At 38.1% G+C, this 27327-nt stretch overlaps 2 protein-coding genes across 11 annotated transcripts; one reads left to right on the top strand and one right to left on the bottom strand.

The window, feature by feature from the left end:
- Window positions 1-446: 446 nt before the first annotated feature.
- On the bottom strand, window positions 447-14716 carry LOC127063653 (protein drumstick). 4 transcript variants are annotated; one of them, XM_050993645.1, is made up of 3 exons: window positions 14603-14716; window positions 4897-5888; window positions 447-3294 (listed from the first exon to the last, which is right to left on the bottom strand). In XM_050993645.1, exons 2-3 carry the CDS (start codon window positions 5124-5126, stop codon window positions 3279-3281), a joined length of 246 nt encoding a protein of 81 aa, XP_050849602.1. In that variant the 5' UTR covers window positions 5127-5888; window positions 14603-14716; the 3' UTR covers window positions 447-3278. The 4 variants fall into 4 exon arrangements, 3 of the variants coding, with proteins under 3 accessions (XP_050849602.1, XP_050849603.1, XP_050849601.1); XM_050993646.1 differs by lacking the exon at window positions 14603-14716 and adding an exon at window positions 11184-12426 and having other exon boundaries at window positions 447-2674; XM_050993644.1 differs by lacking the exon at window positions 14603-14716 and adding an exon at window positions 11184-12291.
- Window positions 14717-17193: 2477 nt separating this feature from the next.
- Window positions 17194-27251, top strand: LOC127063703 (inositol polyphosphate-4-phosphatase type I A). Of its 7 annotated transcripts, none has more exons than XM_050993761.1 (18): window positions 17194-17336; window positions 17563-17674; window positions 18072-18251; window positions 19698-19790; window positions 20732-20887; window positions 20967-21167; window positions 21238-21392; window positions 21467-21781; window positions 21952-22067; window positions 22181-22267; window positions 22332-22492; window positions 22579-22762; window positions 22839-24088; window positions 24352-24656; window positions 24737-24954; window positions 25036-25358; window positions 25441-25708; window positions 25781-27251. In XM_050993761.1, exons 3-18 carry the CDS (start codon window positions 18134-18136, stop codon window positions 25911-25913), a joined length of 4083 nt encoding a protein of 1360 aa, XP_050849718.1. In that variant the 5' UTR covers window positions 17194-17336; window positions 17563-17674; window positions 18072-18133; the 3' UTR covers window positions 25914-27251. The 7 variants fall into 7 exon arrangements, with proteins under 7 accessions (XP_050849718.1, XP_050849719.1, XP_050849717.1 ...); XM_050993762.1 differs by having other exon boundaries at window positions 17279-17303; XM_050993760.1 differs by having other exon boundaries at window positions 17316-17462.
- Window positions 27252-27327: the final 76 nt, after the last annotated feature.

Raw genomic sequence — 27327 nt, 5'->3', positions numbered from 1 at the left:
GTAAAACATTTTCTAAAACTATTAATTATTAATATTAATAATACGTTCGGGAGAGATAGTCGCAATCGTCTACGATTCGTTATTATAAAGATATCAGAGCGAGAGAAGAGATACACAAAGCTATGTACAAAGTGCGACAACGCGTTGTTACTTTTTTCAACGAACGATACGAGAAAGAAAAAGAAAGGGACGAGAGAAGACTCTTTTGTAAAATGATTTTTTCTTTCTACCATTTTTTTCTTTTCATTTTCGTTCTTGTTTTTTTTCCTTTTTTTCTTTTCTTTTCTTTTCTTTTCTTTTCTTTCATTTCATTTTATTTTTTTTAACGTTTCCCTTTCCGATGAATCGCAATATTTTGCCCCTCTGACCGTCTGATCGGCCACTCTCGATAATCCTCGAGATGCCTCAGCTGGTTCTTTTTTTCTTTTCGCGAGTCTCTCTCTCTCTCTCTCTCTCTCTCTCTCTCTCTCTCTCTCTCTCTCTCTCTCTCTCTCTCTCTCTCTTTCTAACGCACAAATGTGTATTCTTGAGAAAGTACGAGAAAGTGTTATTCTTTTACAACGTGCGTATGTGTATGTGGTCCCTTGCTGCGTGCATGCGTATGTATGTATGTATATATTTGTGTACGTAGACAATTAAAAAAGGTTCGCGAGAAAAATATATTCATATAAATTGGATTAATCGAAGAAAAGAGAATAATTCAAGTTGTTGAAAAAAGGAAAAGCAAAAGAAAAAAAATAATACATTAAAAAGAAAATGATGAAAAAAAATACCTAACAATATTGAATATACAATCGAATATAAAAATGTCTTACTGTGATCTTTCTCTGTCTGTCTTTCGCTCTTTCTCTCTCTCTGCACATAAGTTAGCAATCTACGATCTCTCTTTCACTCTACTTGAGCTCTCTACGATCTCGTCTTCGGAATGAACAGCTCGCGCTATCGTGGGCGTTCCTTCTCGCGAAGGACATGACTGTAAGATGTTAGAGAAATGTAAGAAGGGAAAGGGAAAAAAAATTGAGATTAAAAAAAAAGAAGAAAAAGAAGAAGAAGAAGAAGAAGAAGAAGAGGGAAAAAACGGATCCACGATGGCATCGGTGGTAAAGTCCGCGAGAAAGAAAGAAAGAAAGAAAGAAAGAAAGAAAGAGAGAGAGAGAGAGTTGATCAGGACGAAGGGAAAATCATCTGCGGGGATCGGTTCGATGCCATATTTCCAATCGAACGAGCCCGTCTTCCGGAGACGAAATCGAAGGTGACAACTCCGCGAACGGTTCACCCACTGGAAGCTGATCCCAGCTGACTGGTATTTTTGCATGAGCGACGCGTGGACCCGCCTCGTTTTACGTCCCCAAGGTCATCAAGTTGTAGGTACGTGTACGTCCCGGCCGACAGCGTTGCTCGAGTTCCCGCACGATTTCGTTTGTCAAAGATATCTCTTTTCCTCTTTCCTTCTCCAGGAGTTAGATTTGATGATTTCGTAGTCTCAACTACGGTGGCAGATGTTTCCAAGTTGGAGACGACGTGGTTCACGTCGCCCGAAGCCTGGGCGTGGTTCACGGTAGCCAACAGAGAAAAGACCAAGTAGTAGGTACGTCCAGGGTGCTGCATCCTCCTACTCCTCATCCTCCTTATCCAACAGCAGCTCTCTCTGTCTCTCTTTCTCTTTCTTTCTCCGGGTTATTACGTAGTCCAATTTAGAAATGTTAGCCCGGAGGAGCAGCACGAGCTCGATTCGAGATCCTTCATGAATGCACGCTTCCTCGCGCCATAATTGTACGTTTCGAAGGATAGACATCTTTAAAGTTGGATTGTTATTAGCGTTGGAAGGTAGTCCTTTCCACCGTGTCGCTGTATCCTCCCTTCTCTCTATCTCTTTCTCTCTCACTCTTCTTTTCCCAATGATTTCGTCTCGTCGTTAAAACCATTCACCGGCTGGGTCGGCTTTGTCTTTGACAAATGGCCGGCTCCGCTAATGAATTCATCTTTCGACGGCGGCTCGGCGACCACCGAAGGTATCGATCTTGTTCGATATCGATTTCTTCTTTTTCTCAACGAGGACACCGTTGATGGACAGATTAAAAAGGCCGTACTCGATCGACGACTTTTTTCACCAGGTTGTGTCGTCGAGTGTTGGAGGAAAGTCTAGTTCGTCGTCTGGTTTATTGGTGGCATCGAAAGCTTCTTTCGATGATGTGACTGACGTCTAGATGTCTAGGTTCGAGGAATGGAAGGGAAACACGAGAAAGAGAGAGAGAGAGAAAGAGAGAAGTGAGAACGATCAAAGAAGAGGGGGATGGATGGAAGAAGCCGAAGAACAAGGGAGAACGATGCATAGACGGTGCGTGGAGATAAAAAGAAAAAGAAAAAAAAATGAAAGAGAAAACAAAAAAAAGGAAAGAAAAAGAAACAAGAGGAGAACAATTTCTAATCGAAAATCGCTAGCAACGGATTTGATGATTAACAGCGACATGACGTATTAAAAGAAATTGCAGGTATGATATCTGTTAAGAGGTTTGGTGTGTCTCTTAGAGAGAAAGAAAAGCGTTCTAGGAATGCTTATTTTGTTCTGTGTATATAGCAGAGTTGGCCGGATGGCTTCTAGTACCTAGAGTAGCCATTCGAACAGCCATTTGAGTAGCCGTTGGAGCCCTTGTAGGGAACAGAGTGTATGCTCCTGGAACAGAGATCGTCGAAATCGAAAGATGAGGAAAGTATTCTCGAAGGAAACTTTCTTCGGTTCCTCAAATTACTTTCTTTCTCTTCCTATCGTTATCAATCGTATCGATCGAACGTTCGCGCCGTGTTAGTAGATATAGACGAAGGGATATGGGAAACGGAAGAAGGAGAATAAAAAAGGAAAGAAGAAAGGAAGGAGGGAAGGAAAGAAAAAAAAAGAGAAATTACGTAGACGACTCGATAATAAATTGACGAATAAAGTAATGATACGAAAGCTTAATATAGGAGTGCGAGAAGGAAAAAAAAGGAGAATACCGTGAAGGAAAAGAGAGAAAGATAAAGGTATATCAAAAAAGAAGAATAAGATATAGCACATGCTGGATATGTCGTGGGGGGCGGTAAAAAGTTGCTTGCGCTTTCATCGTGCCCGGAAAGAGTGCAGGTGATCAAAGAAGAGTGCGTGGTTGTAATTTTGTTGTTCTTGTTGTTGATGTTGATATTATAGTTGTAGTTGTTGTTGATATTGTTCTTGTTGATATTGTTGATATTGTTCTTGTGTGCATTGTGTATGTGTCAAGGTGCAGGAGGTTCAGAGCTCCCGCTCACCGCCACCCACATCTACAACAGAAGAGAAAACAAGACCACCGCCGTTATATACAAGGTATCCATTAGTATCCACCAGTATCGAAGATTTATTTTATCACCTCGACTCTCTCTCTCTCTCTCTCTCTCTCTCTCCCTCTCTCTCTCTTTCTTTTTCTTTCACTCTCTTAGTCGCTCGCGAGCGTTAGAGCACGCGCGCGAGCGTTCGTTCGCGGAACGCGAAGCGAGAGAGCCAGCAGCATTATTTCAGTCTGATTTATGGGTCAGACCGATCCTCAAAGTGCTGCGCGTCTCTTCGTCCCTCCCTCCCTCCATCCCTCTACCTCTCTCCTTCTCTCTCTCATTCTCATTCTCATTCTCTCCCTCTTTGTCTCTTTCTCTTTCTCTTTCTCTTTCACTCCCTTTCCTCCCGCATACTCTTAGGCGAACACAGATTATCCTCTCTCTTTATTCGCACCTTTGCTACGATCTACGAGAAAGAGAAAGACAACGAGAGAAAGAAAGAGGTAAAGAAAGACAGAGAAAGAGAAAGAGAGAGAGAGAGAAAGAAAGAGAGATGGGTGAAGGTGACACGGTGCAACTTTGCAAGGCCAATGGTGCGAAAAGGTCACCTCGGTAGCGACCTCCTTCTCGCCCGCAACGTTTATCTTATGCTCCTTCTAAGTATTACCTTCGCGATCAATTCGAAATGATTTTACGAACGAATCTAAAAAACGTTTCGTCATATTTCCAACGAGTCCACCAATTGAATGTAATCATTTATTAAATTTTCTGAAACTAACCGACGAGACGATAAGAAATCTTTGCGGTTGGTTGACTTCCCGTCGATCGCCGATCGATCGAACGATCGATACTTCAACCCGAAACTATCCGATCGAGTCATTTAACTCGGTAATCAAAATTCAACGCACTTATCGAAAACTATCACTAAAATTCATCGATCACTCTCGTTACTTCGAACTCACGTAGAAAGTTAAAACTTTCTTGGCGTATTCCGTAGGATCCGCGACGGAAAAGTACAAGTGGACGGACACCTAGTAAAATCCGACACGATAAAATCCGACGGCTAGTACGATCGACGAAACAAAATTCTCGTTAACGGCGAACACATTTTTTACCTCACGAGCGGAACTTCAAACTTGAACAAACTTCGACGATCGTTAATGATTCGCGCACAATCGTTGCACTGTTACACGTTAACCCGGACGAACGAACGAACGAACGAACGAACGAACGAACGAACGGACGGGCGGACGGACGGACTGATGGACGGATAGACGGCACACTCTGTCAAAGATGAAATCGATAAGAAGAGTAAAGATAAAAAACGATTCGAACGAACGAATTCACATACGATCCACACCCGAGCGATCGATCCCGACGCAAATTCTTCGCAAATTTTGTTCACTGTTCGACATAGAGAGACTAGAAAAATACACAGTGAGAGAGAGAGAAAGAGAGAAAAAACAGAAAGACAAAAAAGAGAGAGAGAGAGAAAGAAATAGAATTTTTCTTTAAAATTTAAAAAAAGAAAAAAGAAAGAAACAAAGAAACAAAGACAGAAACAAAGACAAAAAAAGAAAATAAAAAAAAGGATTTTAATGACGTTGATGGTACCTGTGCTGCTTGAGATTATCCTGCCGCTTGAAGGACTTTCCGCAGACCTCGCAGGTGAAGGTCACATCGTCCTTGTGACTACGCTCGTGAATCATTAGATTGTACGGTTTGGTGAAGCGCCGCTGGCAGTACTTGCAGACGAACTCTACGGTGCACTTGGCGCGCATCTTCTGCCGCCGGCCGAACTCCCTGCCGTGCCCCTCTGTCTCCATCGGCATTATCGCGAACATCCTTATAAATTCCCACCGCTCCTTCTCTTGGTCTCGACCCTCTCTCTCTTTCTCTCTCCTTCTCGCTCGTTCCCTCGCTAACTCTTTCTCTCTCTCTCTCTCTCTCGCTCACTCGCTCGTTCGTTCGCTCGCTCGCTCACTCTTTCTCTCTTTCTCTCTCTCTCTCTTTCTTTCTCTCTCTCTCTCTCTCTTTCTCTCTCTCTCTCTCTTTCGTTCTCTCTCCCTCTCGAGCCAAGATCTCTCCCACTGTCTCCTTTTCCCTCCTCACGCTCTCTGACTAACGCCTCGAGAGTCCTTCCACCACTTCTCCACAAGAGACGACGACGTATACCTTCTCTCTCTCTCTCTCTCTCTCTCTCTCTCTCTCTCTCTCTCTCTCTTGCTCTCTCTCTCTCTCTCTCTCTCTCTCTCTCTCTCTCTCTCGCTCTCTCCTCTACAAGTTCTGCAAGATCTCTCTTTCTCTCTTCTTTTCTGCCTCCCGCACAGCTAGGCAGCCTCTCGAGACCGGCTGCGTGCGATTACCACGAGTGAGATCACTGCTTATACCCGGACCCGAAGGATTCGTTGTCCTCGTCGTCGTCTTCGTCGTCGTCGTCGTCCTCGTCCTCGTCCTCGTCCTCGTCGTTCTCGTCCTCGTCCTCCTCTTCTTCTCCTTATTCTTCTCCTTATTCTTCTTCTTCTTCTTCTTCTTCTACTTCTTCTTCTTCTTCCTCCTCTTCGTTGTCTTCTTCGTTGTCTTCGGTGAGCAAGCTACGCTACTACCTGCAAACGAAAAACAAAATCACGTTCGATGACTTTACGCCAATGAATTTTTCGTACTCTTCTCCTCCTCCTCCTCCTCCTTCTCCTCCTCCTTCTCCTCCTTCTCCTCCTCCACCTCCTTCTTCTCCTTCTCGTCTTCTCGATCGTTACCACCCATGTCGAAGGTTGCGAGACTGCGTTGGACGACGTTATACGAGGTACTTTATTGGCCCGAGAAGATAACGTGACTCGAGATAACCCGCCCTCGACTACGTGTCTTTTATCTTTCTTTCTTTCTCTCTTTCTTTTTTGTTTTTTCTTGTGTTTGTCTTTTTCAAGAAAAAAGGAAAAACAAGAATCTTTTTTCTCCGCGAGACTCGAATCAATCGAATCGTTCGAAATTTTAAACGATCGATCGGAACGCGTGCGCCTGTCGTGAATCGATCGAAGTGTGATATAAAACAAAAAATCTGGTTTGATTAACGCTCCTACATTCATACATAAGTACATATGTATTTACGCGATACTAATCAAAAAGAGCAGATGGCGTCGATCATTCGTTACACGTTAAGCTATACGATTATATCGTATAGCGTTATAATGTAAAAGCTTCAATAATTTCAAACGGCATCTTTTCTACAATGGCTTCCAAATTACTAAATTTCCTTGAATCACACGTACGCATGCATCGTATCCTATTCTATACAAAATAATCTTGCGTAATGTTTCGGAAAGACCATTTTCTTTTTTTCTTCTTCTTCTTCTTCTTTTTCTCCCCCTCTTATTTTTTTCATCATCATCATCGTCATATAGTCATTGTGAAGATTTTTATATCATGACTTATTATCGCACTATTGTATTATTTTAAAGCATCGATTATATATCCTCTCCCTCCTCCTTCTCTTCCTTCCTATCTCTCTCCCACCCATTATCTTACGCAAGTGTATTATGTAAAGGCCAACCATCTCTACTCTACTCTACTCTACTCTATTCTACTTTATTCTTATCTTCTTTTCTCTTCTTTACTCTTATCTTCTTCTCTACTCTTCTCTTCTTTACTCTCCTCTTCTTCTCATACAATTCGAGAAAATATACCTACTTACTTACTTGGCTAACGTTTAGACCTCGGCACCGCCGATCATTTTGTAGTCGCTTGCTCGCTCTCTCGTGCTTGTAACGAATCCTTGTTCTTATTGCGAGAAGTAAAGAAGAATTATGAGCGAGCATGAATTACGAGTCGGGATATGTCGGAGGGAAGCAGGCTTAAAGCTTCGCAATAATGTCGGCTGTTAAGTATTCTGTTTCGCGCTTCAAGATCGATTCCTTGAGAAAAAGAAAGCTCCCTCTCTCTTTCTCTCTCTCTCTCTCTCTCTCTCTCTCTATCTATCTATCTATCTATCTATCTATCTATCTATCTATCTATCTATCCCTCTCTCTTTTTCTCTTTCTTACAAGTATACAAATGGAGTGGACATAAATTATCATCATCCAACGCGTTGATCTTCTCTATTATTAGAAAACTCATCTCGTGTAGGATGACTCCATCGTAGCGATGAACGAGCTTCGTCGTTTTCTTTCTTTCTTTCTTTCTTTCTTCCTTCCTATCTTTCATCTTTTCTCTTCTTTTTCTTCTTTCTCTTATTTCTTTTTTTTCTATTTCTTTTTCGTAATATCGAAAGACGCGAAGTAATAACGAGAGAAAAAGAGAGTTGGAGTTGGACATAATAGACCCCCGGGGCCCCGATCACGTTGTGCCCATTATAGCGCACGCACATACATACATAGCACAAATCATACATATATACACACACACAGACAGAACAGCTAAAAGCACGATGCTACTGTGCTCGAGCGTAGCACGACGCACGCTCGAATAAAGTGGCGTGTCCGAATGAGTAATAAGCGTGGCTGGGCGTAGCCCACTTGGTTAGCGATGCTAAAGGCTCAAAAGTGGGGGCCTAATCCGAGCGGCGTGTTACGCACGAGTCACGCTTCTCTCCCTCGCTTCTCTATCCCCCCCACTCACAAGTTGTCCGTTTAAAAACGCAAACGTCTGACTGGGGCGGGTCTCTTCTTCTTCTACTTCTTCTTCTTCTTCTTCTTATTTCTCTTTTCATTTTTGCGTTAAACGTTCCTAGTCTCTTTCTCTCTCACACTCTTTCTCACACACACACACTCTCTCTCTCTCTCTTTCTCTCTCTCTCTCTTTCTCTCTCTCTCTCTCTGTCTCTTGGTACCTATCTTCTTTTTTTCTGTGCTTCTCTTTTCTCTTTTTTCCTTTTCTTACTATTTTTCTTTTTTTTTCCACTCCTACACATCGAATCTAATCGGATTAAGAATTGAGTTCTATTCCATATAACATAGGCTAATGTATGATAATTTATGATAATGATAATGTACGTAAGTAGTCGATGCGAGTTTTATGATAGCTTTTGTTCTCTTTAGAATCACATAACTGTTACTTCTAAATCTAAACTCTTAAAGAAATTCTATGTATGTAAAGTACATATGAGTACGTACTGGCTACCGTACGTTTCTCATAAAAACACGATGGATATGATGGGTCGATATATGATAGAGAGATTAATAGATAAGGATATTTAATGTAAGTGAGTACTTAAATACGATCGCACATAGGCTGACAGAGAGGGAGAGGGGAGAGAGAGAAATAGAAAGAGAGAACGTGTTAAGAGAATCGAAAGGTCGGAGCGAAAGCCACGGGTGAAACCGATGAAAATTTGCTAGACAAATACAGAGACCATAGCTCTTTCTGTTAAAAGGCAAAGTAGATAGATAGATAGAATAGATAGATAGATAGATAGATAGATATCTTATATGTGTGATCTTTCTCTCTCTTCCTCTTTCTCTCTCTTTTTTCATGAGTTAACGCACCTAAGACATCTCTTACCACGGTAAACTGAAGTTTATGCAAATAGTTTTGAAAGGAGATAAAGCGTCATTTGTTTTTTCAGATTTTTACCGTCGCGATCTAGAAGACGGCACGTCTTTTTATGGTTAATATAATAATACTCGTTTACTCTTAGCCAACGAAGCGGATGTCGGATAATATCAACTTTGTTCTTTACGCGGTGCTAGATTTTCTTCTTTCTTTTTGTTTTTTCTTTTTTCTTTTTACTTTTATTTTTTTCTTTCGTCTCATCCAAGGATTTTACCGAGAAACTTTCTACAAGAATTTCCCCCGAATGAATTGATGTAAAAATCTACGAAAAGAGAAAAGAAAGAAAAAAAAAGAAGAAAACAAAAAAAAAAGGAAGACAAAAAAAATGTCACGGTAACTCGTAAATTTCATCCAAATTTAACGTGACCTGTAAATATTGTTTGACAAAGTACAAGAAAGAAGGAGAGCGTCTCGTTTGGAATAGTGAAACGACTTCCTCGTGATACGAATACCCATGCATTTCACCGTCGAGTATTTAGATAGATAACGTGATACGTACGTAAGCAAGTACTACCACCATCATGGTTGAACCTCTCGTGATCTGGTTAGATACGTGTCTTGAAAATACGATTGAGTTGTATCGTTTTCTAGTACCTATGTATACTTGATTGTGAATTTAAACGCGTAAAATACAAAGGGGATGTATGTTGTCTCTTTTCTCTCTTTCTCTCTATCTATCTATCTATCTATCTATCAAGGAAACAAAAAACAAAGTCGAGACAAAATTAATCTCTAGAACGAGATCAAACATCGATCTACCGACCGAGTTTTAATTAGTTTTCCATAAACATACGAGATTAAAAAAGTATTAGAAAGAGAAAGAGAAAGAGATAGAGAGAAGAAAATTCTCATTCGTGACCTTAGAATATGAAGAAGAAAGAAAAAAAATGGAAGATGATAACGAAGACGAAGACGACGACGACGACGTCGACGACGACATGATGATAAGCAAAAAAAGAAAGAAGAGGAAAAAGAAGAAGAAGAAGAAGTAGGAAAAAAGAACAGGAAGATAAATAAGAATAAGAAGAAAAAGAAAAAGAAGAAGAAGAAGATTGGAAGGGATCAGTTTTCCCTTGGCGAGCACGCGATACGAAGGACTGTATCGCGTAGGGCTTGACGGAGGGAGCAAGTAGCAGCCAACCAAAGGAGCCCGCTGGGAATAGCCAACCAAAGAGAGGCCGAGCGATGTGCGTGTGCACTCGTTCTCGCGTGCACGTTGGAATAAAGAAGGGAGAAGTAGGCAGAGGGAGAAAGAGAGAGAAAGACAGACAGAGAGAAAAAGAAAGAAAGAGAAAGAAAGAGAGAGAGAGAGAAAGGGAGAAGTCTTTCGTTCGTTCAGCACGCAGCGGAGGACGGTAGCCAACCAAAGAGAAGATGCTACTGTGCACCGCCCTACCATCGGCTACCGGTTTTGGGCCACTCGCTGCTGCTACTCAAGTCAGAGAGAAAGAGAGAGAGAGAAAGAGAGAGAGAGAGAGAGAGAGAATGAGAGAGAGAGACAGAAAAAGGAAAAAAAGAGAGAGAACCGCACCCTCTCCACCGGATTCGACGGTTCGTCATGTTCGGAAGCACCAACCCGAACGTTCCTTCTTTGTCTTGCTTTATTTCGATATGGTGGAAACGCGGATCATCGATCTATAGAATTATCTATCAATCCATATCGAACTAACAAAGAAATATGAGTACTTTTTTTCTTTCTCTTTCTCTATCTTTCTCTCTCCGTCTTTCTCTCTCTCTCTCTCTCTCTCTCTCTCTCTCTCTCTTTCTCTTACTGTCTGTCTTTTAACGTCTCTCTCCCTTTCTCTTTTTCTCAATTATGTACATTCGTAAAATGTTTATTTGAATATTTCGATTTTATCCCGGGTTTTGTTATGAAAAAATTGCTGTTGAGAGGAAAAAGAGTAAAATAAAGGAAAATAAAAATGCGAAAAGAAAGAAAGAAATAAAAAAAGAATGTGTGCCTTTTTATAATGGGATAACTATTAGGTACGATATCAAGTAGGGGACTTATCCTTGAAAATAAATAGATAAGAAGATTAGGTTTGTTTTGAGGCGAGAGCACGCGCGTATCTTAGATCGTGTCAGGCAACGGAACAGGCGGTAGCCAATCAAAAGTAAAGCCGCTACTGTGCACCGCCCTTCTGCCAGCTACTGGTTTTAGACCGACCGCTACCAGAGACTTTCACGAATGTGAACCACACCCTTTCCCACCTATACTCGAGGCAAAAGTAGAAGAAGAAGGGGAATCAATATAACGTTCTCTCGTAAGGATGGATTATCATCCCTCTTGTTTGTTTTCGAATGTTACAAGATATCAAAAAATTTAATTACATCGAAGAAGCAATAAAGTAACTTACCGATCCAGAGGATTCTTCAAGAGGTTCGGATTTTCTTCTTCCTCGTGAACACGTTCTATTTTTTTCTCTTTCTCTCTCTCTCTTTCTCTCCCTCCCTCCCTCTATGTTCTATGTTCCAAGAAAAAAGCGCGAAAAAAACTCGCGAGTATGAAGGGACGTAGACGTACTCGATGATTCACGAGTAGGCAATAGGAAATAATTAAAAGTTGATAAAAGTTTGATGAGAAATTCAAAGACTTAATAGGATCTGGATATATATATATATATATATATAGGATAGTTGTCTAAGAGAAGTGTTCGGGATAGTGCGCGGCTATCTTCCGGGCTGACAGGTCTGGACCGTTTGGATGCGCGGCGTCGACTGAAGCTCCGTTTGGTCGGCGGGATCGCTGGTAGCCCGAATAGGTAGGCACACCGGAGGACGGTAGGACGCGGTGTGTAACCGCCAAAGGTCCCCGGCAAGTCGTACTCGTTGTCTTCGTCCTGGTCGTCTTCTTCTTCTTCTTCTTCTTCTTCCTCTTCTTCTTTTCTTCTTCTTCTTCCTCTTCTTCTTCTTCCTCTACTTCTTCTTCTTCTTCTTCCTCTTCTTCCTCTTCCTCTTCTTCTTCTTCTTCCTCCTCGTGGTCCTGGTCGTGATCGTGCTCGTCGTCGCCGTCGTCGTCTTCGTCGTCTTCGTCTTCGTATTCTTCGGCGGCGACGGCGGCGGCGGCGGCGTTGTCTCTCGCTTATTCTGGTTGGAGGAGGACCGGGAGACATCTCCCTACCGTGCCGACTCACGGATGCGACCACCGGCTGTCGTAGGTGTGCAGAGAGCCTCCCTCGTTCCGATGAGGAACCTTCCAGGATCTTTCTTCCTCGAGATAGTAGTGGTGAGTGGTTGTCGGTGTTGGTGTTGATGGTGGGAGGGTAGGGGAAGAACGGGAGCACGAGGTGGAAAAGGAGGAGGAAAGTAAAGGAAGGTGGAAGGATGGAAGTGGAAGAAGTGGTAGCGCTCCTTATCCCGGCTCTCTGCATGCGTCCTTGTCTCTTTGGTCGCCGAATAGCAGCGCGGTTACTCACAAATCCTTCGACGACGCGGCTTCCTGAGCTCCCGCTCGAAGCAAAGCCGCGTCTCCCCGCCCCTCCCGATCCCTTCCATGGCTCCGCCATTAGGACCGCCCTCGTAACCGTGAGACGTAACCAAGAAAGCGCATCCCTCTTCGCCCACGCGAAGAGCACGAGCGCGCGACCTCGGCCACCTCTACCCTCTTCCTTCTCCTCTTCCTCCGCACCTATCCTTCTTTCTCGCCGTAAACCTTACCCCCCGCGGCAGCGGTAGCTGCTATGCCCACCACGAAAGAAAGACGACCTTAGAGAATTTCGAAAAGAATCGCGAATACATTTTTTCTAAATAATTCCATCGAGAAACGAAGGGAAGATCGAAACGACGCGAAAAGTCGAGAATTATCGTAGGAGGAGGAAAAGAGGAACATGAAGAGAAGAAGAAGAAGAAGAAGAAGAGAAGAAAGAGGAGGAGACGGAGGAGGAGGAGGAGGAGACGGAGGAGACGCAGAAGAAGAGAGCGAAGAAGAGCGGGGGCTGACGCGATGCCGCGGGGGTTCCCAGGGCACGTGGGAAATGCACAGTAGTCGTCGTATAGTCGTCTTACCCCCACCTAGACGACTCGCTCGCTCGCGCGGCTTCGGGTCCGCGAGCTACCCCCACCAAACGGACCGTCGCGACTTCCCCCACCAGTATCACGAGTCCCAGCACGGACCCAGACGCGACGTAGAGCTCTTGGAGCCACGCCCATTGAAATCTCGCGGTATCGTTTCATTGGGCGATCCCACGCGGACGCGACGATCGCCTCCCTCGCGAGATCTCGATCCACTGCCGACTCTTCCTCCTCTTCTTCTTCTTCCACCTCCTCCTCCTCCTCCACCTCCTCCTCCTCCTCCTCCTTCTCCTCCTCCTTCTCCTCTTAGACTTCTTCTTCTTCTTCTTCATCTTCTTCTTCTTCTTCTTCGTCTTCTTCTTCTTCTTCTTCTTCTTCGTCATCTTCTTCATCTCTGTTTCTGCTGCTGTTGCTACTAACGTTAAAGCTAAGGGGGGAAAGGGACGACGAGCAACAAAGAAAACGCCGACGAAACGCGAGGGTGGATTCCGATCCTTCCAGCCACTGCTCGACCTCGGCATAAGTTCGACAAAGAAAGAGATAGAAATGAAGATGGAGTTTGATGAAGCAATAACGATGATCACGAGAGAGAGAAAAAATTTTTCCTCGTATAAATCTCATATACTCCTCGTATAAATAATTCCTAAGGGAAATATTTATCCTACGAATTCGACTCTCTCGTTATCGAAAAAGAAAAATTGGGAAAAGAGAAGGATCTCGTAGGAGAACGAAGGGAGAGACTGAGGTTATTATCGCGAGATCGATTGCTTTCTAAATTAAAAAAAAAAAAAAAAAATCGAAAAACCGAAGAAAGAAAAGAGAAGAAGAAGAAGGAGAAACAAAAAAAACAAAGAGAAAAAAATAGGAAAAAGTAAGAGAAAGAAAAAAACGAAAAAGAAAAGGGAAAAAAGAAAAGAAGAGGACGCGTATTCGGTGAGTCGGCGGATCACAGAGGTGCCGCCTTGTTGGCGCAGGAAACGGAAACTGGCGGAAACAAAGGCTCGACAAACAGACGGCTTCCCGTAGGGAATGTTACCAGGGCAAATAGCGCGCGCGTCCGCCTAGCTCGCTATCGCGTTCGTCGGCTGCTTCGGGCCAGGCTCGCGACAAATATTGTCACGAGTCTTCCAAGCAACGAAAAGAAAGGAATCCCACCTCGTTTCATGGTATACCTTTCGACCGATAGATTAGGTACCTAGGAATTGGTACTGTAAACTCCCTTTCTCTCTCTCACTTTCTCCCTTTTCTCTCTCTCTCTCTCTCTCTCTCTCTCTTTCTCTATATATATCTATCTTTATCTCTCTCTTCCTCTCATCTTGACGAGATAACGAGGAAAGGACCGATCAGACGATTTCTACTCGGTATTGACATTTCGACAAAAAGTTTATATAACAATATCTCGAGATACTTAAAAAAACGATAAATTCTTTCGTTCTATTTTATTATTTCGATTGCTAAGTAAGATAAATAGTTTCGCATTAATCGCGTTTCTATTATCGTCGTTAAACCTCGCCGTTCTCGTAATAGAAACACAAATCGATGATAATCTTCGCGTTTAAAGGAACTTGTTGACTTTGTTTCGTATTATACTTAGAACGGGTTGTCCCTTGTAAGATATAAATTGGCATAGGACAAAGCCACGAAGAATCGTGGACATCTTCGCTTCTTCTGTGCTCTGGCAATGCCGCTTTCATCATACATATATATATATATACACATATACATATATATATATATACACGTACATACATACATAGATACATACCTACATGTGTACATGTAACGTTCCGGCCGCAAATCTACGAGCGACTTAAGCTTTATTGCGAGTGCCGTAAAAGCCGAGCACGGTTTTCGACTCGTCGTCCATGCCGCCTCATCCCCTTCATTGCCTTTTACGAACACGACACACACGTACTTAGGTATATACATATACAGATATATATATATATATATATATACATATATTTTTTTTTCTTTTTTATTCTTTTTCGAGTAACTTTCGATAAGTCGATAAGACGAAGAATGAAGAATGTTTTAAGAATTTCGAAAGGAAAATATTAAAAATATTAAAACAAATGTCGGAAGATTCGTGTCAGCTCCATTTCGGAGAACAGGCCCAACTGAAGATACTATAAAGAAATAATATGTGTGTTGGAACAATAAGGCGCGGCTTTTCAACGTACGAACATCGTGTTATTAATATCGCTAATAACACCCAACGCTAATCTTGTCAACTAATCTTGTCGCGTTTCGCGATAAGGAGAGGAGCATAATGACAGGTATCGTCGTTAATCCATCTACATAGGTGTGTACTCGTCGTCGTATACGTGAAACAACTAGGAAAAGAAAGAGAAAAAACTTTTGCGGAACTTTTTTTTACGCGACATCATTAATAATTATCAGCGGAAGAAATAATGTGTCGTGTGACGACGAAAATTATCTCTTTTCGTCTTCGTACATTTTTTTCACAATTATCTTTCTCTCTCTCTCCCTCCCTCTCTCTCTCTCTCTCTCTCTCTCTCTCTCTCTCTCTCTTTCTGTCTATTTGTCATTCTTAAAATTATAGTGAGCGAAGATAGGATTCTATTTCATTACGGATTGAAATATATCGAAAGTTTCTTCCGCTGGGAAATCGAGGTCTCGTTTTCGATTCGTTGAACAAATTAATTTTTTTAAGAAGATATAAAGGGAAAAAATGCAAAAATATTCTTAGCAAAATGAACGAGGAGAGACAATAGTGAATTCGAGAGAAGTATAAACTCGGATGCGCTCTTAATACACGAATCCTTTAATACGTTTTTCTCGTGCCGTAAAGTTAATAACGCTTTTACAACTCTTCTCTTTCTCTCTCTCTCTCTTTCTCTCTCATACACACAAGCATGCATACTCTCTCATTCTCATTCTCATTCTCTTTTTCTTTCTTTTTCTCCCCTTTTATCTACGAGAAGTTTGGATGTATGTACGAACGTACACATTAGAGACTAACGTAAAGTTGCGAGCTTTATACGTCGGACTCGCGCGACTCGCTCGCGTTGGGATTTGCTTTCGTCGCTTTACCGGATTTACCGACAGACTCTCGCTCAGTGAAACACGCCCATGTTTAACTTGGCTTTTGAGTTACGCCGAAATTTTCAGAGAAAGACGCCGCCGCCGCCGCCACCACAGCCTCGGGCGAACTTATCATCGTCCGACTTCTCTTCTCTCTCTTTCTCTCTCTCTCTCTCTCTCTCTCTCTCTCTCTCTCTCTCTGTCTCTGTCTCTGTCTCTTTCTCTTTCTTTCTCTTTCTCTAACGACACAACGAACTTAAACGCACGCGTTGCAATGCGAGAGAGGGAATAGATTGTTTGTCGATTTTTAGTCATCTCTCCGCACCATAAAGCCGTCGACGAGCTGCACCGAGAAACGATCGTAAAATCCAAACGCCTCTTATTCCATTCGGAACACGAAACAACCTCTCTCCAGCTTTACTCCCTTCTACGGATGCTGGATAAAGTTGTTAAGTACTTTCGAGTGATTCATCTAGATCTAAAACGCACGTTAAATTGAACTAGAAAATGATTTTTTTCTTCTGCAACTTTTCAAAAGGAGAAAAACAAACAAATAATGAAAAAAAAAAAAGAAGAAAGTAAACGTGACGTTTTCACGATACGATTTCTTTCTATTTGAACTTATCGATTACGAGGATCGATACAGAGTAATTTTATATTTCCAAATGCTCGATATTCATATTATATTAAATTTGTATTACGAAACATTTTAGTTTCATTTTCAAAATTGACTAGTATCGATTCTAAATAATCGATTGTTAGACCTACAGCGCTATCTAGCGTATTATATCGCGTAAAACGTTCAACGTCGAACGTTCGACGGTATTGCATACCAACAGGTGCATCGACGGACCTGACTTACAGTGTCATCTAGCAGAACACAATGGAACTATTACTGTGATTCTACATCTGTTTCCCCCCATTGATAGGCAAAATTCGTGCAGGTATGTATAAGAAAATCCAAAAGCCTACTTACGTTTACCATACGTCACACTATATTATTAGATGTCATTTTGAAAAATATTACTAGTTTACGAGTGTAACAAATTATTTTAGAATCAATCGATTATTTTACTTATCATTATTGCATATTCTTTAAACTCTTCATTTTTGAAAGTTCATAAATTTTTTTCTTTTTTGTATATCACATGAAACTTTTCTTCATACCATAATATTAAAAAAAAAAAGATCTTACGTTTATATCGAGTCTATAAACTCTTTCCTTCTCTCTATCTCTCTTTCTCTCTCTCTCTCTGTCTCTATCTCTCTCTCTCTCTCTCTCTCTCTCTCTCTCTATCTCTATCTTTCTCTCTCTCTCTCTATCTCTCTCTTTCTCTTTCTCTCTCTTTCTAATAAGTTGAAAAAAAAATCTTTATCTTTGTTCTGTAAATGTGGCCCCCCTGCATAATACAACTGACGTTAGTACCCTCCGTGACTAAAAATAGTTAATGGTACACGAACATGGTGTCTATTGGTTTGACGTTTCACTGATTTTTATGTTTAGTTTTCAAATGTGTAACTCGAGCTTACTAATAGATACAATTAAATCTTATTGCAAACATGTTAAGATAAAAATCGTAATTTTTCATTTGTTCTTATTAGATTTTATTACATTATCATGAAACTTAACGCCTATTACGTCTGTTGCATAAAATGTTCCTGTGATCGGATCGGTAGAAAGTGAATCCTGTGTAAAATGAAAATGTTGCATATTCTTGCATTGTCACACTTCGTTTCTGCTATCGAACGAAGGACGTCGAAAAAAATTGTCAATTTCACAATCGATCAGGTAAATGTTTCTTTTCGTTAGAAGTTTAAATAATTAACCCCCTCTTTTCTCTATCGATATGCAATTTTTTCTTGGATTAAACGTATCGACTTTTATAAGCGTTAATCTTCTTATATTTATTTATATATATTATTTTATAGCTTTATTCTTGATTAAATTGAAATAACATTGTAACATCTTGTATGTTTTTATTTAATATATTGTGTAACTTATCTACACATTATATATGTATCAATAGGTTATATATTTAAATTTCATACGCCATTAACGAATAATAATTGATCAAGTGATAAGTAAGAATCAAATGTTACATCAAGCGCCACTCATAATGGTGTATGCTGATTATTTAGGAAATTAAAGATAATGATTTGAAAAGATATTTATATATGGATTTCAGTACGTTACACGGAAGTAAACTGGGTGATCTGTGACAATATGTGTGTGAAAAGATAATTTAAAATGAGGTTCAACAAACAAGAGTTATTAACCTTGGCAACTCAGCCTTCTCAAAAATTTGAAAAGGAAGGTGTTTTATACGTTCGTGAACGTCAAGAAGGATTTTTTCGAAGAACTGAGAGTGAGTTATTTTATATTTTCAAAATATTTAATATTGTTATGCATACTGCAATGTCCTGCAACTCTATATTCTAGCATATAGAGATATGCATGTTTATTTGTCCCAAAATTTAAATTATATATATATATGTATATGTGTATATATATATATATATATATATATATGTCTTATCAGACCAAATAAATCTAAGCGATATATAAACATATCATTCTTATGATATCATAATGATAAGCCTATTATATAGATAATAATCTTCAATGTATATCATTAGTGCAGTGTATGAATTTATAAAAAATTAATATTAAATTTATAGTTTACATCCTATATATAGATATTTATATATTACGCATTATAATTGTTGCCCCTTTCTTTTACCAATATACTATTACTAAGCATGAACAATATCGCATACTATTTGTTGTAAAGTTATCATTTCATAGCAATTTCAAGTTTGTTCTTGGTCAATTTTTGAATGGATGTAATGTAATGATTTAAAAAACCAACAAAATATGCTTAGAAATATGCTTGCAATGTGTGACAGATAAATATATATTTTAGAGTAATTATTCTCATGATATATAATAATGTATTTCATAATTTCAGATATTATAATCCTTAGAAATGTTGATAAAATATTATTTTCCCTTAAATAAAAATGCATGTACTAAATAATTTGCTGAAGATAATTTATTCCATTACTACTATAATTTATATAAAAATTAGTAGTATTTGATAAAGCAATACCTTGGTGAATAATAATAGTAGTAGTAATTTATTTTTAAAAAAGATAAAATTGCTACTTATAATTTCCTTACTTTTTTACATCATAAAAAAAAAGAAAACTCGATGCACAAATCCTGTACTAGTAAATAAAGATTTAAGACATTCGTTCAGAAAAATGAGAATTTCCTTCAATAGTATAAATGCTAAGAAAATTCTACGTGTTTAACATTTGCTATTTCCAAATGATCAGCTGTCGACATATTTTCAATTTCAATTGTATAGAAATATTTTGACATATTTTTGAATTACCTTGCAAGTAAAAGATTTAATTTGAAATAAATATTTTAAATTCCTAGGAACTAGTGCGATGTTATTAATTACTTGCATATGGTATTATACTAACAAAAATGATAACACAGCTCATCATAAAATTCACGTTTAACAAAAAGGTCTATTCATTCTTTTAATTTAGGGTTATGTAGGCAAGTGAATATTTCAAATTAATAATCATCAAAACTTTAACACTTTATCTATTTAAATTTTACAACTTATATTAAAAGTAGAATAATATCTCAATTCATATTATAAATTTATCCTGAGCACTTACATATCCCTACAATAAAGTAGATTTATGTTATGCATTTCACATATGATACACACAGATACATATGTATGTACTTAGATTTTGATTAATGATTACCAGTACCTCCATACAATTTCCAGGTACAGGTAAAAATCTTGAGAACAAAAGACAAAAAGGGAAAACACATAAGACTCTACGAGACCTCAGTTGCGTTACAGCCAGCACGAGTAAAGGTACATTCGAGTGCATTTTACCATTATGTATCACAATCATCTATCATAACATACCTCTCATCTAACTAATATTCCCAAGGTAGTCAACAATTGATACCTTACAATTGGTATCTTAAAAAATTGCACAATAATTTGATCATTCTAATTTTTACATTTGTTTGTTTTTCTATTGGTTTATTCAAATATATTTAGAAATGTTATATTAGATCAAAGTATCCGAGTAACATAATTAGCTTCATATATTTTGCTTAAAAATGATTAATAATTTTTGATTAATAAAAACTGAATTTTTTCACTTGTAGCAATCAGTGCATGTTGTAAATTTAAATCATGCTTATAAAGCTTATTAGAAGAAACATGACTTTGCATGTATTTAGTAAAAGCATGAGTGATATAGTTGTTTGCTAAAGATTCTATTTTTTATTTTCCTGCTACACCTATATTTAAACAATTATTGAATTAATCATTAATATAAATTTTATATCAATTGCATAATCTATACCCCACTGTTATTTTTTATATCTCTATAGTAATTATTAGAGTGGTATAATTTATTCTGCACACATAAAATGGTAGATTAGACCTTAATATTCTAACACAAATGCTTCATATAAAAAAAAATTTACGATAATTGTTAGAATATTTCTGTATCTTTGATAACACCAAATTTACAATGTTCATATGAGAAAGCTCTTAGAGGTGTGCATCGATAAATATAAATCAATATTTGAACAATAAATATATTTCGTCTATACCATGTTGACAATGAAATATCATTTTTTTAATCTAACTATATAAACTAAGTATCAAAAAGTGCTTTCTTACAAGAATAATTGTTTTAATTATTTGAAAAAAGAAAACAGAAAAAAGAAAAGAAAAAATACCATATAATGTTAATATACAAAAAAACAACTATATATGTTTTATAATTTGTTCCACAGTAAGTCTAGAACGATGGTGCAGGTTAAGAGGAAATCTTCTATTTTATTTCAAATCAAGAGAACAATGGTCAGAGCCTCTTGGTGTAATTATTCTGGAACAATGCTGCGTCCGATTGGATCAACCTACAAATCAAATTCCCTATGGATTCAGCATAGGTAAGATTTTTTATGAAATCAGTATTTCATTATATTCATAAATGAAAAGAATTGAAAAAATTGTAAACATTTCTTTCAGTATTTGATGGTGGCTTGTTCCAACAATTGGGAGCTAACTCTGCTGAAGAGCGAGATAGCTGGTTGCAAGCATTGCAGTTAGCTAGCTATGAGTGTATGCGCAGTCAACTACTAGCATTGAGACAACGCATAGAAGCTTTTAGTGGTCACAAACATGATACTGACATACACATGCTGAGGTTACAACGTGGAATTTTTACAGGTTGAAATTGACCTTAATCGATAGAGTGAAAAAATAAAAATATTTATTTATTAGAATTATTTTATTTTAGATCCTGCGGAAATACCAATGTGCGAGGTATCGCTAGCATGCGATAATCTTCTGTGCGATGGACACGGTCGACCTCCTAATCCTGTTTTAGAAGTAGACGTTCAATTGAAGCGTTCAAAGACATGGATCAAATACGCACGAACGGAAGTTGTCGAGGTATCGATTTTTATTTTGATATCAAATTCCAGATGTCAAGAGCAAACTTATTCACTATATGTCTTCTCTTACAGAGAAGTAGCAATCCAGGATTCTTAACAACTGTAAGCTTTAGAGCAAGCGATGGTCTTAGCTCTGATACCAAAGTACGAATAACAGCCTATGATGTCAGAGAAAGAGTAAGTCAAACGGCAACACCGATAGGAAGTTCAATAGTAACTTTCAACGCAATCCAAGATACACCTAGATTGCGAATACCCTTAAAATCCGCTAAAACAACTACTGTTGGGTTTTTGACAATTAATGTATGGAATCTGGAAGCTGAAGATAAAGGAAATAGTACAGAAAGTACACCTTCTAGAAATATTCCAAGTACAAACAGTCAGCAGGTAGCTTGGACAAGTGTCTACAAATAATTTTTACAAACAGTATTTAGTAATATATTAGGTAGCGGTTTTTTTTAAATTTTAACACTTTAACAAACTACTAATTCTACTTGTATTTATCTATATACTTTGAAAAGAAATAATAATTAAATTCATTTATGTTGGAATTACAGATTTTATCACATAGACGGTCGCAATCGTTACCTCCAAGATTAGGAACTAAAATAAAGCTTCCACATCAAGGACAATTGAAATTATTATTTGCCAATCCATTCATTCAGACATATAGGTATGTAATATATATATATATATATATATATATATATATTATAAGTTTATAATTTAATTACAAATAAATACTTTTTACAAATATTTACTAACGTTTGTAATTTTAATAAATAGGTTTCATTCAGGCCTGGGTGGAGACATATGTGTGCATGAAATTATGGCAGAAAGCAAATTATGCTTCCAGTTTCCACAACATTTACTGTAGGTATTACTTTTTTTTGACTACATATGATTTCTTTATCAATAATAATATGAATGATAACAGTGGAATTTGGATACAAGAGGAGAAAGAATTACTTCAAGAAGTAGCTGGTATGGGTGAATTAAGAGAACCGTGGCATACAAAACAAGTTGAATTACTTGATCGTCATCTCCATTTGTTACATTTATATTCACAAGCCAAGGAGAATTTAGCGGATTTTAAAGGTAATTAAAATATATCGTATCTACTTACGACGTACGTAGTAACATCGAATATTTTTTTTATAAATTAATTTTCATTCATTTCACAGGAAGTTATTTCAAGCAATCATCTCGTAGAAATGATCGAACTTTGGAATTTGCACCTTTAAATTTGCACCTTCAAAGAATGTGGGTTCATAATGATACATTGAATAAATGCGGATTTTACGATTTTGTTAGTGTGGGCGCATTTACTGCTCATTCTCACAAGAGTAAAAACGGTGGACTGATAAGGTACTATTTTCATTAATTTAATCCTTGCGATACAGATATTAAAGAAAACGAAATATTAAACAAACAATTTTTTCAGACTTGTACAAGCACTTAAAGAATCCCCGACACGAGGGAATCAATTGTATCAAGGAACATCGAAAATAATTATGGCGCATGATGCCATTCAGGCTATCAAACAATTAAGAAGAGATGTCGTAGAAGCAATGCGTTCTCTGATGAAACTTGCCAAGCGAAAGCAAACCAGTGGTATGTTACCAATATGTGAAGATATGATAACAAAGACAAGAATATTGCTTAGTCTTTGGGATCCAGGCCTTGTGGAAGAAGCTTTGACTTTTCTAGAAGAGCACAAGGTAGCGAAGGTTCAAGAAGAGACGAATGAAGATAGTTCTTTATTAGACTTCAAAGTTAATCAATCCTTGTCTCCATTTAAACGAATCACGCAACAACTTAATTTCGATCTAAAGAGTCCCGATTTTGATGATTTGGTTACTCCTGATACTCCAGAGTGTATGCAAGATACTTGGTGCGAAGAAAATACCAAAAATAACTATGCTTCTTTGACGTTCAGAAATAACATGAATTGCGACAACACCGAAAATACTACTACTACTACTACTACTACTACTACTACTACTACTACTACTAATACTAATACTGCTGCTGTTACTACTGCTTCTTCTACCACTGCTACTACAACTATCTCTACTTCTACTTCTACTTCTACTACGTCCACTACTACTGGTACCACTGCTACTACCACTACTACTACGCAAGAAGATGAAAACAAAGAAGACTTCGTTATATTTCCGGAAGTAGAAAATGATCAGGATATAAAGGAAACGGAAGCCACGGAAAATGGCAATCACGAGGTAAGCAATAATAACGACGACGATGAAGAGAAATATGACATCAAAAAGGATACCGATAAAGGCAAACGTTTCTTGGACATGAAAAAAATGTGTAACTCTCCGTCTGCAAATTATTATAAACCGACGGACGAGCCGGAACCCTGGGATCTCACACAGCTAAACATTGAAGCGAGTGTGATGTGCCTGGTATCGAAAGTCAAATTCCTTTGCGGTAGATGCAGCAGTCCAGCTGTACGTTTACGTAACAAAAATAGTTTAGGACGATCGCAGAGTCTCAAGGGATGTCTGTCGAACAATCGAAACAATGCAAGTGTTGTGACAATTCAGCCTAAGAATGCGTTGCAGAGCGAAGAGTCAAGTAAGTTGCTGGACAATTCACACAACTCCATCTCTCGACAGCAACCAAGTCCTGGAATGGATAAGTCAACGCCTGCTTTCTCCAAAGCCAAAGAAGGTAAAGAAATTAAAGCTAGTACGAACGCGTCGTATAACCCGTTCACAGTCGTTTTACATGTATGTCGTTATTTTTCAATACTTAGCTATTTCTCTTCCTACATGCACACATATGTATATCCTCATAAATGTCATCATGTAAACATCAAAGTTAGTTATCTCTAAAAATATTATCACGCGCGCGCGCGAGCAACTTGGTATTATAAGACCTTCTTAGTCGGAAAAAAGTTTTTCTAAGCAACGTACAATGTGTAACTTTATCAGGGACTACTGATATTTATTGTAATACGTCTTCCGATAAAGTGTGCCAAGCTGTTGACTCAATGACAAGAGTGATTAAAAGTAATTCTGGACAGAGGAACAAGTTTATCGAAGGTCTAGACTTTGCATCGATCGTAGACTGGACGAGTGAACTTAGACCAAGTATGAAAAAGCTGCGCCAGGCTATGGATGGGCTTCTTAAAACTGCAAGGCTCACGCATTCGGTATTTCGAGTTCAAGAGGATGCCAAGACGGCTCAACGTGCTTGTAACGTCAGATATAGACGAGACGTTTGCTTCAGTCAGGCAGTAAATTTATTTATCGACGAAAGTATTCTCTTTCTAAATCTCCCAACGTCCAAATTATATTCACTAAAAATATTTTTCAGCTTACATCGTTAGTGTCTAGTATCATGGCAAAGCTATGGTGTCAAAGGCCTGATCCAATGTTTCTATTAATTTTGACGACACTTGGGCCTCTAGTTTCTTTCGAGGGACTTCTCAGTTATTACGGCGATGAGATTGATATGTGGGGAGACATGGCGGTTGCTGTTGAAGATATGCATACCGTTACGTTTACTTTATCTAGACGTGGTATTCAGCCTAGGTATACATGATAATTCCAACATTAATACAGGACAATAATTGTCTTATTTGATTTTTAAACCGTCTATTTTTTTTTCTATAGAATCGAAGATATGGGCTACACGCCCTTTCAACTTCCATTACCTTGCGTAGTTGGTTCTCGGACCGCTTTGACAGTAATACTTCCAGTACCAGATGCTATATATTCTTTATTGCCATTAGTACCTTCTTCCAGACAGACCTTATCCTTCAACGTGACACCTGTATTCTTCAATATAGGTATTAACGAAATGGCATCCTTGGCTGAAAGTCTTGGTACTATTAAACCACAAGAGAAAAGTAACATCGATAATTTCGATAGACTGAACGAATATTATTTGAGATTCAAAAAACTCAATTTGCCTACGGAACCAGCATCTACTCGCCGTAAGTATATCTAATGTTTATGTTTTCAATTGACCTTGAACTCCTTAATAAATAAATTATTCAAATATTTGATATTTTTCAGTTGGTACGAAATCTGCCTTGAGTCATACATTGGCCGACATGATGTTAAATTTAAAGACAGCTGTTCACGCTAAGGTAAATAAAAATGTCGAGATATTGCAATTGTCTTCGCAAATATGTCGGCGTATGCGCGGCTTGAGATTTACCAGTTGCAAAAGTGCCAAAGATAGGACTGGCATGTCGATCACTTTAGAACAAGTAAACATACTATCGACGGAGTATCATTTAGCGGAGCATGAATTTACAAGAGCACTCGATTGTATGCGAAGGTAAATAAAACTTGTCATTTATCGAATCCATGTATTACACTCGTAATCCATATTTTTTATATCTCATTCCAGCGAAGGATGTCGACGCGAGAACACATGGAAGAACATCGGAGTGCGGAAATACGCGTTCAACAGTCTACAGATTTTAACTTTCCCAAAACTATATCGACCACCAACTGGAACCTATGGATCAGCACAAACTTAAGATAAGTGTTACAACGACATATACACCTTGTTTTTTTTTTTTTTCTTTTTTTTTCTTCTTTTTTGTTATAAGATCGCAACTTGCCGATGAATGTATAATTATTTCACGCGACGTGATTAACGATTAATCACACACTCCACTGTCTGTAGATATAGAATGAACGATAAAATGAAGTTTGTATTTTTAAGAGGCAAGGAGATTCAACGAACAGTTTAGCCGTGATTAGCTGTTAACATATATAAAAGGAATGATCGATCGATTATTCTTTAGTGCCATTTTTTTGTTTTTTTCTTCCTCTCAACTATAGTGCGAAGATCGGTGCATCGAGTTTTGCGAACATTAAGATTAATCATTCGTAAGGAAACATATTTATTGCACGGTGTACATAATTTTTCGACGAGCACAAATTGATAAGATTTTGAAATATTTAAAGGAAAATTAAGAAATTTGCCACAACGTTGTTAAGAACAATTTTGTTCGTTAGGCAATCTGAGTGCTTCCTTTTACACATCAACTGTCGAATAATAACGTCGTGATATATATTGCAGATGATTCATATTTATCATTACGTTAATTGTATATTTGTATATTTTTTTCTTTAGTTAAAAAGTCATTAAGGAATGTAAAACGAAACTTTCGTTATTATAATACTCTCATACGCGTGATACAGTATGAAAAAAAAAAAAGAAAACAAATAGCAAATATGTTCACAACATAGTACGTATATACAGTATATTGCCCCTGACAATAGGCAACACATTCGTACGAGTGTGCATGAAAAAAATAACTTCGAATGTGTGCAAAAAATTATTGTTTTTTGTTGAAATGATTTCAAGTAAAAATAATTCGTAAATTAATAAGACATTTTACATATTACGTTTAGGAAACTAGAAGAATTATAATTAATTTATAATTAATTGATTATAACTAAGTCGTAATAACATTGTTTTATATCGCTCGTAAATGCTTCATTGTTTCTTTCAACGAAGTTGGTCTGTTAATTTTTAGAAAAAAAAAGAAAGAAAAAAGAAAATATATTAATATAAAATAAAGTAATCGATGAAGCGAGTTATCTCAGGAATCATCTCATTGGAATAATCTATGTCTAACCATTTATATACGCATGCAAAGTGTCTCAACAAAGTAATAGAAAATTTAATCCAAAACCAAATTATTTAAATACATGTCATTTACTCGCCGAGATGATTCGTGTTCTTTAAGATCGTATAGGCCGATAGTCGTCACGAATAATAATGATTTTCTGTATTTAGACTTGTTAATAAAAAAAAAAAAAAAAAAGAAAAACAGAAAAGAAAGAAAAGAAAGAAAAAAATTATCGAGCGCGTATAAACAAAAATTGTATCGCAATTAATAAAAATTGTATCGAACGTTACGTTTCACTCGTAGATACATA

This window comes from Vespula vulgaris, chromosome 5 (genome assembly GCF_905475345.1).
Source record: "Vespula vulgaris chromosome 5, iyVesVulg1.1, whole genome shotgun sequence".
NCBI classification, from domain to species: domain Eukaryota; kingdom Metazoa; phylum Arthropoda; class Insecta; order Hymenoptera; family Vespidae; genus Vespula; species Vespula vulgaris.
Note: the sequence above shows the minus strand (reverse complement) of the source record. Positions and strands in the feature narration are given on the sequence as shown.

Bases quoted from the DNA above. Each gene is read 5' to 3' on its own strand.
- LOC127063703 (XM_050993761.1), top strand. From the start codon at position 18,134: ATGAGGTTCAACAAACAAGAGTTATTAACCTTGGCAACTCAGCCTTCT. The intron at 21,393-21,466 runs GTATCGATTTTT...CTTCTCTTACAG, and splicing joins CACGAACGGAAGTTGTCGAG to AGAAGTAGCAATCCAGGATT. The intron at 22,268-22,331 runs GTAGGTATTACT...GAATGATAACAG, and splicing joins CAGTTTCCACAACATTTACT to TGGAATTTGGATACAAGAGG.
- LOC127063653 (XM_050993646.1), bottom strand. From the start codon at position 5,126: ATGTTCGCGATAATGCCGATGGAGACAGAGGGGCACGGCAGGGAGTTC. The intron at 2,675-4,896 runs GTACCATCAACG...TCTCTGTTCCAG, and splicing joins GATAATCTCAAGCAGCACAG to GAGCATACACTCTGTTCCCT.